Source organism: Dipodomys merriami, unplaced genomic scaffold (assembly GCF_024711535.1).
Source record: "Dipodomys merriami isolate MVZ:Mamm:240054 unplaced genomic scaffold, mDipMer1.0.p SCAF_21, whole genome shotgun sequence".
Taxonomy (NCBI): Eukaryota; Metazoa; Chordata; class Mammalia; order Rodentia; family Heteromyidae; genus Dipodomys; species Dipodomys merriami.
Genome location: NW_027203493.1, coordinates 19,198,741 through 19,214,747, shown reverse-complemented (window position 1 = coordinate 19,214,747; position 16,007 = coordinate 19,198,741). Strand labels below are relative to the sequence as shown.

Below are 16,007 nucleotides of genomic sequence, written 5' to 3'. Positions count from 1 at the left end.
ACATTGTTTTTCATTAATAAGAACAATGAAAAAAAGAAAACATTTCTAATTTGTATTAAAGGCTTTACAAGAGTAAAATACCAGGAAACAAATGCAATTGGCATACATATTAGTATAAGATAGAAGCTATTACAGTCACTGTTACCATTGCTGCTCATCTCCCTAAAGGCTTTTCACCTAATAATCTAGTATTTATGGCACGAAAAGTAAAGCAACGAATTTCTCTTCAAATTCAAGCCACTAATAAATGTAATAAAAGACTCAATATTCCTGTACAAACATCAGTTTTTATTGTCATCAGAATCTGCCCTGAGTTTTCATTTTTCCTGACATCAATTTTTGGATTTTGTTTACTGTCCAGTTTCCAATGACATTTACATCAGGGTTCAAGAACAAAATTCTGTCTTTTATGATATTAGCACATAAACACAATAGAAAAAGGAAAAGATAATAAGATGTAGTGGTTAGATGTCAAATGGATCTAGGCTGACAGGGATTAAAAATTCAGACTCTAAATATTTCTATTTTTGTGCTTTCATTCCCCTTCTGTCCCTCCCATGAGCTGGTATACTGGCTGTGTACCAAATCTAGAACACACTACAATTCTATAGCAAAGTCTTGGAATTTTTAGGAAAATTTGGTGTTTTCATATGTAATTATGTTGAAGTTAGATAGCATAATTTTCTGAGCAGGTGAAGCTGACCTCATACATGGCTTGCAGAAGTAGGAAAGGACCCATAACATCAAGGGCAAGTCTAAACAAGCTTGGAATTGGAGCACCAGAGCTGGAAAGACTAGCTAGCCCATGCTTGAGATGGTGCAAGACACTCTGCCCCTCCCCCAACATACACAGAGTCCTTATTAAAAGCAAATGAAAATAAAACAATTGCCAGTACACTTTTTCCAGTGAAAAATATAAGGTAATCTTAGATTTTTAAAAAAGTATTTACATGTAAAATTAAGTCTGCAAAAGAACTGATGATCTGTTGAAAGCAGAAGGGATAGCTAGGCCATAAAAATTTTAACTTGCCTCAAAAAGTTACTCAAGAAAACAGAGAACTTTACCTGTTAAAAGTGTTAAAATGCTGACTAGAGCATTTTTAACCAATTAGACTGGTAGACCTGCTTCAGATCTGTTAAATATGAATTTAGCAGAGGGGTAGCAGAATGGATGCCACAAAGATATGTGATAACTATTATAGCAACTTACATATATTGTAACTGCTAGGCATTGTCCTACCAAACATTTTTATTACCATTTTAAGATGTTTACATGTTCAAGGGTTTACAAATATTTTCTGAAAACAACCCTATCATTATCTCCATTTTTTCATATGAGAAAATTAGAAAAATCTAGCCTAAGACCTCATATCTGGTTAAATAGTATAATTTTTGCCTAAGACCTCATATCTGGTTAAATAGTATAATTTTTGCTTCAGGTATTCTGACTCCATTTTCCTTTGTTAAATTTATTTTTTGGTTATATTTCCTCATCAAGTAGACAGAAAAAGAAAAATATCTGATATCAATATCACTATAAGAGATCAAGGTTGAAAGTCACTAATGAAGATTATTTTATTGAACTAATATTTTCACATAAATATATATACCAAGTTTGGAAATATAACTTAATGTTACAGTAAGTGCCTGGGTACAATACTCATCAGTGGGGAAACAAATAAAATGATGGCCTGTGTAGCTATTTATAGTAACATATGCCTCTAATCCCAATATGCAGGAGGGAGGCTGAGGCAGAAGAATGGCAAGTTGGATGTAGTTTGTGCTGCATAACAAATTCCAGGCCATTATGGGCTACTTAAGGCTATTCTTCTCAAGGCAAACAAATACAGCCACAAAATACCATAAGATAAGCCAGTTCTGGGGGAACACATCTGTAATGCCTGCTACACAAAAGACAGATTGGGAGAATCACAGTTATAATCCTACATTTTAAATCTACTCATCATTCAGGATATTCAAAAGAATATCATTAAGATAAATGTCATTAAGATAATTTTAAAGCAGGAAGTATTGTTAAATTAGATTGAAGGCTGTGTACTAGACAGAGGTAGTATGATTTCTAATGTCTGCTAGTTGTGCCAGGATGCTGAGATTTGAGGGTTGTGGTTTGAAGCCAGCCTAGGCATGAAAGTTCATGATACTCTTATTTCCACTCACCCACCAAAAAGCCAGTAGTGAAACTATGACTCATGTAGTTGAATGTCAGCCTTGAGCAAAAGGGATAGCATTCAAGCCCTGAGTTCATCCTCAGAACACACATACAGGGGGGTGGCTGGGAAGGGAGGTGAAGGGTAAACAAAGGAGGAGGCTGCAATGCTTGGTAAGAAATGTATGCATTATCCTGCCCATGTAATTGTAACCCCTCTGTACAGTATGTTCTCAAATAAAATAAAATAAAATTTTAAATTTAAAAAAAAAAAAGAACACACACACACACACACACACACACACATAATTAAATTCACATATTTTAAACAATAAGCCAAGTTCAGGCCTGGATAGTTTTGCTAGTGAATTTATCAAATATTATTATTAATACAGGTAGAAAGCAAACTTGTAAAATAGAAGAGAAGGAATTCTCAACTTATTTTATGGAGCAGAATTGTTATCTCATTATTACCCTGAAAATACAAAATACCTGAAATAATAAACCAAAGACATACAAGGAAAAGAAACTATGGTCTAATATCCTTCATGATCATAAACACAAAAATTATTGATACCACTTTAATATATCAATTCCCATGATATCTATAAAGAGAGCAATACTTCATAAGTAGGATTCATCCTACTTATCTCAGAATAAATCACTCAGGTACTGGTGGCTCACTCCTGTAATCACAGCTGCTTAGGAGGCTGATATGTGGAAGCCCATAATTTGAAGACAGACTGACCAACAAAGTTTAAGGGGCTCAATGTTCAATTAACTAGCAAAATACTAGGCTGATGGTATGACTCAAGTAGCAGGGAAAACGCAGTTTGAGGCCCTGAGTTTAAGGCCCAGTACTGGCAATACATACATACATACATACACACAAACAAACTAACATATTTCACTATATTAATAGTCACGTATTTGTGAAAATCTTTATAACTACAGTAGATTTATAACTATAGATTTAGTTATTAAAATACATGATAAAAATTGTGGCCTGGGCTGGGGGAGTAGCTTAAGAGTATAGGACTTGCCTGGTATGAATGAAGCCCTACATTACAATCTTAATACACCACAAAATAAAATAATAGAATATTAAATAAATAAATAAATTCCTGAATAAGTAAATATGAGACCCACAAATTTCTTCCTCAACACCTAGAGACTCAAAGGGCATCAAAATCGAAAACAAAACAGGGCCACAAATATTAAGGGTCAATGAACATGTAGACATTGTACCTTAACTCCACCCTTAGGATTCTTTATTTTGTAATGTATCAATAATTATTGTTATATCAAGCATAGTATGTTTGGAAGTGATATTTCACTCACTATTGACTTCATGTCATTGGCTGTGAGTGTCTATTTCGAATCTTCCATATCTTAAAGTTCATGAAGTATGACTTGTATAACAGTAAAGACTGGATTACCATTACAATCCAATCTTGTTCTGTCACTTAGACAGGTCCCTCACTGCCACTGATCCCAGTCACTTTATAATATTAATGAAGATGATGATTGTAATGAAGATGATGATGATGATATTTAATACACACTGACTACTTTTTTCATTCCATGTACTGTTTTAACAGTTTCCTATCCTCACAAGAATCCACTGAAGCAAGTATGATTACTGTATCTTATTATCTCTATAATTAGAAGACTGCATTGCATTCTGGGGCTTCTAAAGTTCATTTCAACCTTAATATGCTTTCCTTTTATCTTATCAACAGCTTATCCTTTATGGAAAGCTTCTATAATACGTAGAATCTGTACCATGTACTTTCACACTTTCTTATATTACCAAGCATATTTCATAGTTACCATAGATATTCCTTGACTCCAAAACATGAATGTAAGCTTCCTAAGGACAGTTTTTCAACCCTATTTTTTAGACAAGGCAAATGAGGAAAACTTGGCATTTCATTGTTTCTTTCTCTAATCATTTCTTTTTTTGGGGGGGGGAAGGAGAATGAGATCTTTTCTAAACAAAGAAGATATGGTTAAATTAATGACTGCCAGAATCATAGTTTCTAAAGATGCTACACTTGATAGTTCATTTGTAGGCATCTTCAGAAACACCAAAGGGCCTGACAGTGTTTATCTTGTGGTTAGTGAGTGAATAGATTATAATGATTCAAGGTTTGTTTTTACTATTTTTTATTTTGTTTGGTTTGTAAAGAATAGAGCAGAGTTAAATTCTGTGTACCTTAGAAGATTCTTCCTTATTTGCTTGCCATATAAGGAGGAATCCAGTGCCAGAAATTTCGGGCATGTGACCAAATTTCTTCTCTGTGGCACAGCACTGTCCAGTAGAACTGTCCTAAGATATGCAGCTGTTGAATACTGTGATCTATGAGATTAAGAGTCTGAACTATTGATTTTAGTTAATTTTAATTAACTTAAAGCTAAAATCTACATGCAGACAGTATACTGGGAAGTGCAGGTTTAACACAACAAATCCAAACCTCTGAAATCTGAAAATTTCCAAAATCTGAAACTTTCTCAGTGCTGGCAGGATACCAGGAGTAGATCCATACCTGACCACATGGATGGTCACAGTCAAAACACTTTCAGTGAACTCTATGAGTACTGTATAAAAGAACCTTTTAGGTTATGTACATAAAAGATAAATGCATGTCGTGTTGAGACTTGAGTACCATTCCTAAGATCTCACATTTTGTATATGTAAATATTCCAAAATCTGAAAATGTCTGAAATCCAAGTCAGTTTTGGTCTCAGGCAATAGGGGAAGGAGATATATCCTCAACCTGTACAGTTCTGCAAATATATGACTGAGGTCAGTCTTTATTCAAGCAGTCTTTATTTATGCTACAATTCTCTTTGGAAACTTTCAGTAGTTACTTCTCAGTGGTATGTGTAAGTGTTCTTTTCTCCATACATGACTAGCTAAATTTAGGGCCTTCAAATTTCTTAAAAATGTAATGCACTGGTTATTTTAAAAAAAGAATGTAAAAGTGATTTTCTAATATAGTTAATGAGAAAACTTGACCAAAGAAAACAAAACTTAATGTGTTATTTATATCCATCATGTATACATGTATATTATATAAAATATAACCAAAAAATGAATTATTATTTGCAAATCACCTATTTGTTGTAAAAAAATGAATGATTATTAACAAATGAGAGCAAAACACTTTATATGTACAGGTAAAATGAAAACAAAAAAAGCAATAATTTTAAAAACCTTTAAAACACATTCTCCTTTTATCAATCACTAGTCAAACTTCTTAATAATCAAAGATGCTAACAAGCAATGGCTGACAACATTGATCCATAGGAATAGCAAATAGAAACTAGTCAATCCTCAAGAGAGTTGGTTTTGCTCCCCATAAAAATGTGCCTTTAATACTATTTGAATCCTGAAAGGTCGGGAAGGGGGGGGGGGAACGACAGGAGGGAAGGTCGGGAGAGGGGAGAACAAACATTCATATTCTGGCCCATTCACACAAACCTCTCCTTGAGCATTATTGTTTGGGGAGGAGGGGGCTGCAGGCAGGGGGCCCAGGATGTTGACAGAACAGAAAGGATGTCAGGTGAAGATAGAATGCTGTGCCCTCTCTAACCAGCTGAAGGCTCAGCATGATTGTTTTCTTACAAATAATACCTGTGGGTGTTGAAACTGTTCAGATAAGCTATCAAACACACTCTTTCACTTTGCTGCTGTAACTCTATAAAATTTATTCTTATTTCTGAAGCGTCCGAGGCAATAATATCTGTAGATGGCTAAATAATCTATAGAAAAATTTGTCAGGTACTTTCACTTACCTCAACTAGAACAATTCTGTACTTACTTGGAGATTCTAAAATGCCACACTTTCTAATTGGTATGATTATAAACTTCAAAATAAGATCTCTTTGTCTAACTAAAGCATTAAATTAAGTATAGAGATAATCCAAAAGGAGAATGTGTAAAATCTTTGTCACAAAACGAAAATAAATCTACACTCATTTCCATAATTTTTTACAATTTGAGAAGTGGTCTACATATGAAAATACAGAACATATAAGTAGCATATATAGGAAATGCATTACTAATATATGGATGACACATCATTTTTCTCAGAGGAACCTGATCATCTAGCTCAGAAACATATATAAACTGTCTAAATAAATAAGAGATAAATGGAAGAAAAAAGTAGCAATCCTCTCCATTTAAGTTAGATTTCCCTATTAAATCAATCTATATTCATACTAGGTTACTGCATCTGCAGTGTGTATCACAAAACAAATTCTGTGATTCTGTGTGTGTGTGTGTGTGTGTGTGTGTGTGTGTGTGTGTGTGTGTGTGTGTGTGTGTGTGTGTGTGTGTGTGTGTGTATCCTGAGCTTGAACTCAGAGCCTGGGTACTGAATTCTAGCTCTAATTTTTGTTGTTGTTGTTGTTGGTGGTGGTGGTGGTGGTGGTTTATTGGAGATAAGGGTCTCATGGACTTTCCTGCCCAGTCAGGCTTTGAACCTCATATATCAGCCTATTGTGTAGCTAGGATTACAGGTATGAGCCACCAGCACCAGCCCAAATTTATAATTTCATAAAATTTTCATATGAGCAGTCACAAATTGAGTGGAAGGAAAGTTTCAATAATGCTTCATTTAAAGCTGTTTTCCATATTAGGCAATCCAAAAACTATTTAAAAATCAAACTTTAGTATAGTTTATTAGTTAAGAAAAATGAATAAGAAAAATAAATTTAAATATGAAAGATGAAATATTTTCAGACAACCCCATGAGGAATTTATACTTGATCAAATTCATAACTAATTACTAGGCAAAAATGTCTTACCTTCCTTACATTAGCCCTGTATTTTTCTTTTTTAAAGAAAATGTATTTAAAGTATCACTTTTAAAAGACATGTTTAATAATACTAAACAAAATATTTTACACAGAAAGGCACCCAAACTGAGATATAATCAAAACTCCTACTACATAACTGCATTCCCAAGGCACAAAAAAAAACTCTTTAAGTTTTTCCAAGAGTTATTTAATAAGTAGTTTTCCTAATAAAAAGAAAAGAGCTCAATTTGTAGCCATAGGTATGGATTTGATATTTGGTAGTATGATTCTAAAAGATTTAGAGAAAAACATAGATTTGAAGTTCTTTCTCCTGATCTAAACTGCTTTATGACAAATCAAATGAAATGCTCCATGAAGATAAATGTGTCATTCATAAATGATGGAAAACAAGCAGTTTTTTCATATTACATCTTGGTTTATCCCATTGTCATTTCCCCCCTCTCTTTAATAATTACCTATGCACAAACTCTAGATGGCAATATTGCACTTACTGTACTTTCGGGAAATTGTCACAGTCGATACCCACATATCCTCTTTATCAACATTTTATGTGCCATGGATCTATAGCCTCTTATTATAAGTGTAATGAAGCAGAAGTTATTGAAGCATTTTATTGATTGCTCAGATCACAAGTTTACTGCCATACTGAATTGGCACCTTACTCGCTGAAGCAAACTGCTGACACCTTTTTTAAAAAGTGACAACTACATCTATTTCATGACCAGAAATCCATTTTCATCTCTATCAAGACAAGAATGCAATTTTCACTTCATTTAACTGATGTTAGGCCTGTTCAAAGCATGACACTTAGAAAAAGACACAAGTTTAAGGTTCTTAAAATACTTCAAGTAACTAGAATGCAGCTTGGTTTCAGGAGAGGAAAAAAAAAATCAACAACCCTCAAATCTACAATCTAATGTTCTTAAAAAAAAAATCACTTACGAGAAACTTCAGAAGTAGTTCTAATTTTGAAATGCCTGCCACACTACATTTATTTTTTAAATGTAACTTAGATTTACGCACTAAGAGATTTTGTTTAAAGGTTTCAGAAGACATTAAAGTTAGTTCAAACATGGAAATATTCTGAGTATTGCCCCAGAAAGTCTAAGTTAAGGCAAGGGCAGAATGTTTAAAGTATACACAGCACAGGAAATGAAACAAATAGTTATTGTTTTACTTATGCTGGGATTCATAAATGATTTTGATTGACCTAAAACATAGGATCTAAAAACAAAAACTTCCAACATATCCTTTATAAAATAAGATTTCTTTAAAAATAAGGTGATGAGCATATTCTGTCAGCATTAAATGTAATTCAACTATATTTTAACCTGAAGCAATTCTGAATAGAATATTTGTATTACTACTATTATTTTATGGCTAATTATCAAATTTATTGAGAGTGTAGGTAAAGTGAATCAAGGTTAGGCTTTACAAATTGTTAAATTCTCATGCTTTAAGAGAATGGAATTTAGATATTAATAAAATAAGTTTTAATTTTAAATTGAAGAACCAATATAGTCTGAAGTTTGATGTTTATTTCTTTAACTAACAATATATTCACAGAAGTAAACCTACAATATGGTTCCATTTTAAATAGAGAAACCTAATTTTTGAAACAAAATTTCACTTTCACTATCTAAATTTTTCAATCCAGCACATCAACTATAGAACTTTTAGAAGTACCATACAACAGCATTTTTAAAAGTTGTTTTGCTTAAATTAGTTTAAAAAACTAAAAAAGACCACATATACACACAAAAACAAATTGGAAGTACTCAGGCAAAAAAATGTATTATTCTAAGAAAACTTTACTAATTATTTATTTAAAATAGACCCAATGATACATTTTTCTAAATAAAATTAAAGAAATAATACCTTTCCCTGAAACTTCAAACATAAACAGAAATTTCTATGTTTTTTAGTGTACTGCTGAAATTTAGAAAATGCCTTAAAAATCTTTAAAAAAAATACTGTGGATATTTTTGTCTAGTTTTGTTTAAATAATCAGACAGGTATAAATTTAACATGAAACTTGATGAGTTTCTTTTCAAGATGCTAAAAATTAAAAGTAGAATTAAAAATTGCCTCAAATTTCTTCCTTTCAAGATAAATGCATTTTTAGGCCTTAAGTAGCACAAGGACTCTATGACTTCATAATTAAGATGTTACCATGAAATATGCATTTTCTTTTTAATTTTCTGAACTTCAAAAAATGACTGTAATCTATACCAACTAAGATATTTCAGGAACCGTTTTGAATGATTAATATTGAAAGTGAAATGAGCTCTTTTAAAATTAGTATTTTTGAAAAAAGAAAAAAAGCCATATACATTTGTTATTTTAAAAAATCACGGATAATACTATTAGGGGAAGCTGGGGTTGAGGAAGAGCTATCTAAATCCAGAAGATGTTTCCAGAAATGAAAGTCTCTTCCAAATCACGTTTGTACTTTTAACACTGCCCATCAGCCATCAGGAGCAGTTATTTATATAGCTGCCTGGCACAGATCCATGGACTTTTATTCATCTTTACAGTATTTCTGAACAGACTGACATATTTTGTTTACTGACAGCAACCAAAAGCTCTACATAGCATCATAAATAAAGAAGATCATGTTTAAAAACCGCTAATATCATTTTAAAAGGTAGTGCAGGCTTGTGTTTTGGCCTCTGTTTGGCTGTGTTAGGCCTATGAATGACAGCTTCCCTGCTTGAAACACACAGAAAGCACAGCCTTCCTCATTCACTGACAGGACTGTGGTCTTTTCACACGTTCCTTCCACAGCAGTGTTTGTCCCCAAACACTGGAACTCCACACAATAGCATTCCTACTTCAACACCCCCACCAACAGCACCACTACATAACAAGAATGCTAATGAGATGGAAAGGCCCTGTCCTTGAAAGTGTTAAATACATTTCATAGGAAGCATTTATGCTACTTCAAAGATTACCAATTAAATAGATTCTGCTTAGCTCTGAGCAATTTTGAAGATATTTCCACTTTTAAGGAAATAAATGTGATAAATGTAAGACTAAGTGATTTTATGCTGTCCTATAGTATCTCATTTTAACACACATGAATCAGTATATATTTAAGACCACCCTAATGTAGTGTGCTTAATTCAGTTGCATATTATAACAGCTAAGCTAAAGTTAAAAGTAAAAAAATGAGTAAATTCATAAACATAAAATCAGTAGCCCTGATTTTTCTTTTGAAGCTATACTATCACAATTTAGCCAAAAGATTTTCAAAGAATGTCAAAATTTACAGTCTATAATTATTTGCCAAGCAGCAAAGCAGCATGATTTTTATATGGGATGTCAGAAATATAATAAATGGAAATTATAATGAGCTAATATATCCTATAATTTAGAAACTTAGACTTGCTTAAAAAAAAGTCCATCCACATTTCACTTATCTATAATTCCTTATCACAATCTTACATAAAACTAAATATAAAAGACTATCCCAAAGGTCAAGTTAAATACATGTAGTTCAAATATTATTAATGCTAAGAGATATTTGATTTTTCTTTAAATCCTACTCATAAAGATACTGCCAGGTTTAACAATTAACCAGTGAAGGCTTGATAATGCTACCATCACAGTGATTTTTCTAGACATTGGAAATAATTTAACATTTAAAGTCATGTTGTCACAACTAAGTCATGGAATAGAGACTGCAGAATACATATAACTGAACATGACTAACAATATAAAAAACCTACATGGAAATATGTAACAGAAAAATTGCATTGCCTTGCCTTCCTTTTCATATTTTAAAATACAACTGAAATATTTTTATGAAGTTTTAATTATTTCAACTTAGTGAGACATAGGTAAGAATACAAAGTCTGTGGTGCTAAATAGTCTTAAGTTTAACATAATGTTAAAATTCTTACAGATTAGTTAAATAAGCAACTATGGACAGATTAAAAGTATTAAATTTTGTTCATATTTATACTTAATATCAAGACAATATAGTGCTCATCAAATTTGAGTCAAAGAATTTTTTAATCAAAGCAATAATTCTCAAGGCATTTCTTCTCACAATACATAGAACTCTTTTAAATCTACATTCTTTCATATTAGTCTTACTGACTTAAATTTTACTATTTTTCTCATCTTGATCATTCTCACATTTAACAAAACTTTAAAAATGCTTCTCTTTAGATTTTTATTTAAACAGTATCTTTATATTGGAACTTTCATGTTTTAACATCAAATAAATAATATTTAATAATATGATTCAAAATTAAATTATTACACCTTCTAATAAGTTAAATCGAAATGTATAACAGATAAATGATTGTAATTCAATTAGTCATAATCCATTTTATCATATCACATTATTTAAAATTAGTTACATATAATTATATCTTAAAATTAAAACATTTTAGCTTACATTAAATATAATTAAAACTTTACACCAGTTTTTATACGATAGCTTCATAAAGACCAGTGTAAAAGTTTAGATGTTTTTCTGTTTGTTATTGTGAATAAGCTTATATATTGTGATGAACAATTTTGTTTCTAGATCCACTGGAACTAGTTACAGGACAAACCACACATATTTTTTATATAAAAGTTTCTCCTGGGAAAACATTTCTTGGTAGTTCTGGATTCTTCACTCCAACACTTCCTGAACCAGACAGCAGGAGGTGCTGTATGAACACTGAGATTGGCTTTTGTTTCCCACTTCCCTCCCCTTTCTCGCTCTGCATGCAGACAGTATGCAGAGCATAGCATGATGCTTTCAAAATAGTTACTTTCAACATCCTGTGGTGTAAGATAATGAGCCCGGTTCGAAACTGAAATCTCCCAGTTCTAAATGTAAAATTCAGTCCATATTTAACATGGTAAAAATGTTTCACTTCTTAAGTCTAAGTTCAAAGAGGATTTTTTTACTGTTGCAACTCGATTTTTACTTTTCAAATGACACCATTTATTCTGCTTTATAATGTGATCCTACTTTAAGGTAAATCGAAAATCCCTGTATATGGCTATTAAAACATTAGTCTTTATACACACACACACACACACACACACACACACACACACAAACACACACACACACACAGTTTGGAATGGATATTTAAAGGACAAATCTACAGTAATAAAAATACATTGATCATGCTTCTATTCTTTGACTACTGAAACTTACCAGGAAAATAAGTATAAACAAAGTTTCCCTTGGAATGCAGCTAATTCACAATTCCATTGCTTTGGATTGTGACTTGTTTTGTTTTAGCTCAACTTCTACAATAGCATTCTGATTTTACACTGGTGGGAAAAAGTCCAGAAAGCTAAATCTTCAAATGACTTAGGAGCTATTCATTTTCTTATTTAAAGTAACTGGTTATAGAATTTTCACATAAGGAATTGCCTTTGCTTTGCATGTTGCACGCCAAGCAAAGATGAGACATATGACATCCCATACCAAAAGACAGATACAATTAGCCCAATTATTGTGGGCTTTCAGATTATAGAAGCCCTTTGGCTCCCTAACAGGCACTGAGCTCACAAAATACTTGTCACAGTTCTTTTATGACACGATGCTAATTGCTGCCTCTATAAAACCAAGTACACTTTTAAAACAAACAATAAAGTTCTAAAAGGGGGATGACTCACCTGTTCGTAATATTTTTTTGCAGACTTTAATCGTTGGTACAGGGCCAAAAGAACTTCTTGGATGTACATCTTAGCTCCTGAGGGGCTGAAACCTTCTCCCTTTGAGACCCAAAGTGGTCCCCGCAAAGGTGTGATGGAATTTTGCAGGCATTTTTCAAGCAGAGGAACTATTCAAGAAAAGATAGGGAAAAATATTCTTTTGACCCAACCAAAATACATTGCCTGGAACCCAGCCCCAATGCCAGAAATAACTCTTAACATCTATTATTTATATCTGACCTAGGTTAAGTCTTAAGACAGGCAATTCCTGCATTACTAGTGGCCACCATGAGGATGTATTTATATTGAGACACCCCCCGCCCCAAGCAAGACTCATAAGCTTTGTGAGCACACCTGAATAGTTCTGAAGTGTGCCTAACTAGCTGCACCGAGTGTCATGGTGTGCACTGATTGCCTTATCTTCTCATTTATCACAGATGAGTTGGAACCAACCTTGCTGAAATCTACTTGCATTGTCCTGATAAAATTGTAAGACCCATGTTGTTTCTGTGTATAGCTTCCTGTAGAGGAATCTATGTACCAAAAACATCACATCTGGAAATTATTCATAAAATATAATCCACACCTTTATGAGCCGTCTTGTTTCCAGGCTTATTATTGCAATTCTTTAAATAACCCATAAAACAGGGTGGCAAGACTGTTTAAAAAAAGTAGGGGGAGAATCTGAAGGAAGTATTCTATCATACTTTTTTTTTAAAGTCCCTGGGATATAAACTAGTCAAGATTCTGAAGTGCTATTCCAGCATGAGCTTTGTAAACAGATAAAAGATATTTACTTGGGGGCCTGTAATGCAACATCCATATGGACTTGACAGACATGTTTATACAGTTCTTCACATGATTAGCTTATAAAGTCTTTCTAGTGTAAAGCAGTCAAATAACATGGCAAGTAGCAAATATTTTTCAAGATTTAATTTTCCTCTGAAAAGTCAGAAATCTTAGGCATCATTGGGAACCCAGAGGAAGATAAAAATCATAACACTCTTATAACTTGGTCTTTATTTAAATGTTTATACTGTATATGGTTCAAATATACACATATAAAATAGCTATATATCTCTGTCTGTCTTATTCTAGTATATATTTTTACTAGGAAAACAGAACTAGATCACCAGAAGAAAAAATAGGTCTGTGCCATTGCTTGTGTTATATGTTGTCTATTTTATGTGAAGAGGTCTAGCATAGCGATCTGGAAACTGAATTACAATTAAGTTCAGCTGAGCTGCTGAGAGGCTGAGTTATGCAAATAACTTCTGCTGAAATTTGCTCTCAGTCAGAGTTGTGCATTTTATGGCTCCTAAGTTCTATGATTTTTTCTAAAGCACAACTAAAAGTCAAATGTATTCAATGCTTAGGAGAATGTTGAAGCTAGCAATAAACATTTTTGCCATTGTAAATAAAATTAAAAAGAAATTATGGCATGTTCTCAGATGTATGCATAAATTTCATTCATCTAGTTTTAGAAAAAACCTGAATTCTTGACATTCACCTATCCCATTTTTTACACTCTTAAAACATAAATCTTTGTTTAGAAGTTTTACCACAGCAGGTGCCTCAAACTTTTCAAATATCTATAAGATCATTTATACTATAAAAATAAAAATAAAAGAGAAACAACTCATTTTCAGAAGTACAATTCCTAAATCTTAAAACATACAAATAAATTTTGATTATAATTTTTTCTAAAGAAAGCTCAAGAACTCCCAGTTAACAACTATAACACTTATACATTGGCTATAACATTCATATATTACTATTAAATTTTAATTGACCCACCTTTAATGGGAATACTCATTTAGCCTAGCATATTTGTGAATATTGCAAAGCACTACATTGATAGGTATTAAATTTAAACAAAAGTTTTTAACAATTGTGAAGCAAGTGATACATTTTAAATTCACATAATAATCTTAAATTTAAACTTGAGAACTTTCCTCAGGTTCATCATTTATCTACATTTGTCACAAAATAACTTGGATTCTTTATGTCAACCTGACCAATGCCAATAAAAGCATTCAGTTGATTTTTCTACCACAAAACTCTACTCCTGCTCCCCCCCAACTTTGTAAACTTGGGGGGAAAAAGATTAAAATTGTATCACAATGTAAGCAGTGTCAGAACTGATACTGGATATAAAATAGCTCCCTGGCTCCACATGATTTATGTAATTGGGAATACTGTGGAAACCAGAAACGGTAAAGCATAGAAAGAAGCATTCACAAGCAGGTTTTATAAGGGACTTCAGAATCTGCTCTGAACTTGTTGAATAATCTGTTCAGTATTCCAGCATCTCCCTGCTGGAAGCAGGGTCCTCATTATAACCACAAGAGCACTAATAAAGGTTAGCCTCTGAACTAGGGATTAGAAGGCTCTTTCTTTTAGGAAGCTGCAAACTAGTAACTTTGATGATCATCTTGAAAAGAAAGACAAAGCACACTCCAAGAACAAAAATGTTTCCACTAAGTAGGAAGGTATAGAAAACATAAGAAAATGATATGCCTCAATACTTGGAAAGGAAGTATAAATCAGCCTAATATGCTATATTGAGAGAAATAATCAGAAATACTCAGAAATTAACCAGTATGAATTAAAGAACTCTCTATGTTGGGGCTGTTGGGGAAGAAGCTTTGGCAGAAGATGTAGTTTTGAAACTTAAGTGAATAATTGGTTCATTAGGTTACTTGACTTATCAACCCTAGCCATAGATTTTAGTGTATAATATTTTAAAATTTTTATTGAGTATTCATAATGTTCTATACTAAATAAGAGTGTACAAATATTTTTAACAAATGGTTTTTTTCAATTAAGTAGTTAGCCATTTCTCCTTTTCTGAAGTAAAATTCCATAGTTATTAAACACTGTTGCATACATACGTGCAAGAAATTAAGGAAATGATTTAGAAGTGCCAATAGTGTTAGCCATAAGAGCACAAACTTAGAGGTTACTAAGAGCTAGCAAAGCTCAAGATTGATAATCAATGAAAACATATTTGCTTTTCCTATGGAAGGAGCTCCAGGAGATTATATATATTTTCTTCAAGATATTCTGTGTTTCTATGTCCTTCCAAAGCAGGTACTTCTTTCTCCCTTTTCAAACTACTACTTATTATTGCCTGATTTAAGGTCGCCCTGTGTTGTTAGTGTTTGTGTGCCAAATTACCTACACACAAGCATTTCTTCTTACATGGAAAACTTTACTATAGATATTCTACCTAGTCTTTTCATTAAACAAGGCCTCAAAACCTTATATTACATGAGGTAACTAAAAATCATCCCAAGCCAGGCACTGGTGGCTTATACCTGGAATCCTAGCTACTTAG

At 32.6% G+C, this 16,007-nt stretch overlaps 1 protein-coding gene across 1 annotated transcript in view; it reads right to left on the bottom strand.

The window, feature by feature from the left end:
- Nucleotides 1-16,007, bottom strand: part of Dcdc1 (doublecortin domain containing 1) — a 323,039-nt gene that overhangs the window by 257,887 nt on the left and 49,145 nt on the right. The window contains 1 exon segment of the mRNA XM_070032669.1: nt 12,629-12,795. Within this exon segment, the coding sequence (XP_069888770.1) occupies nt 12,629-12,795 (167 nt within the window).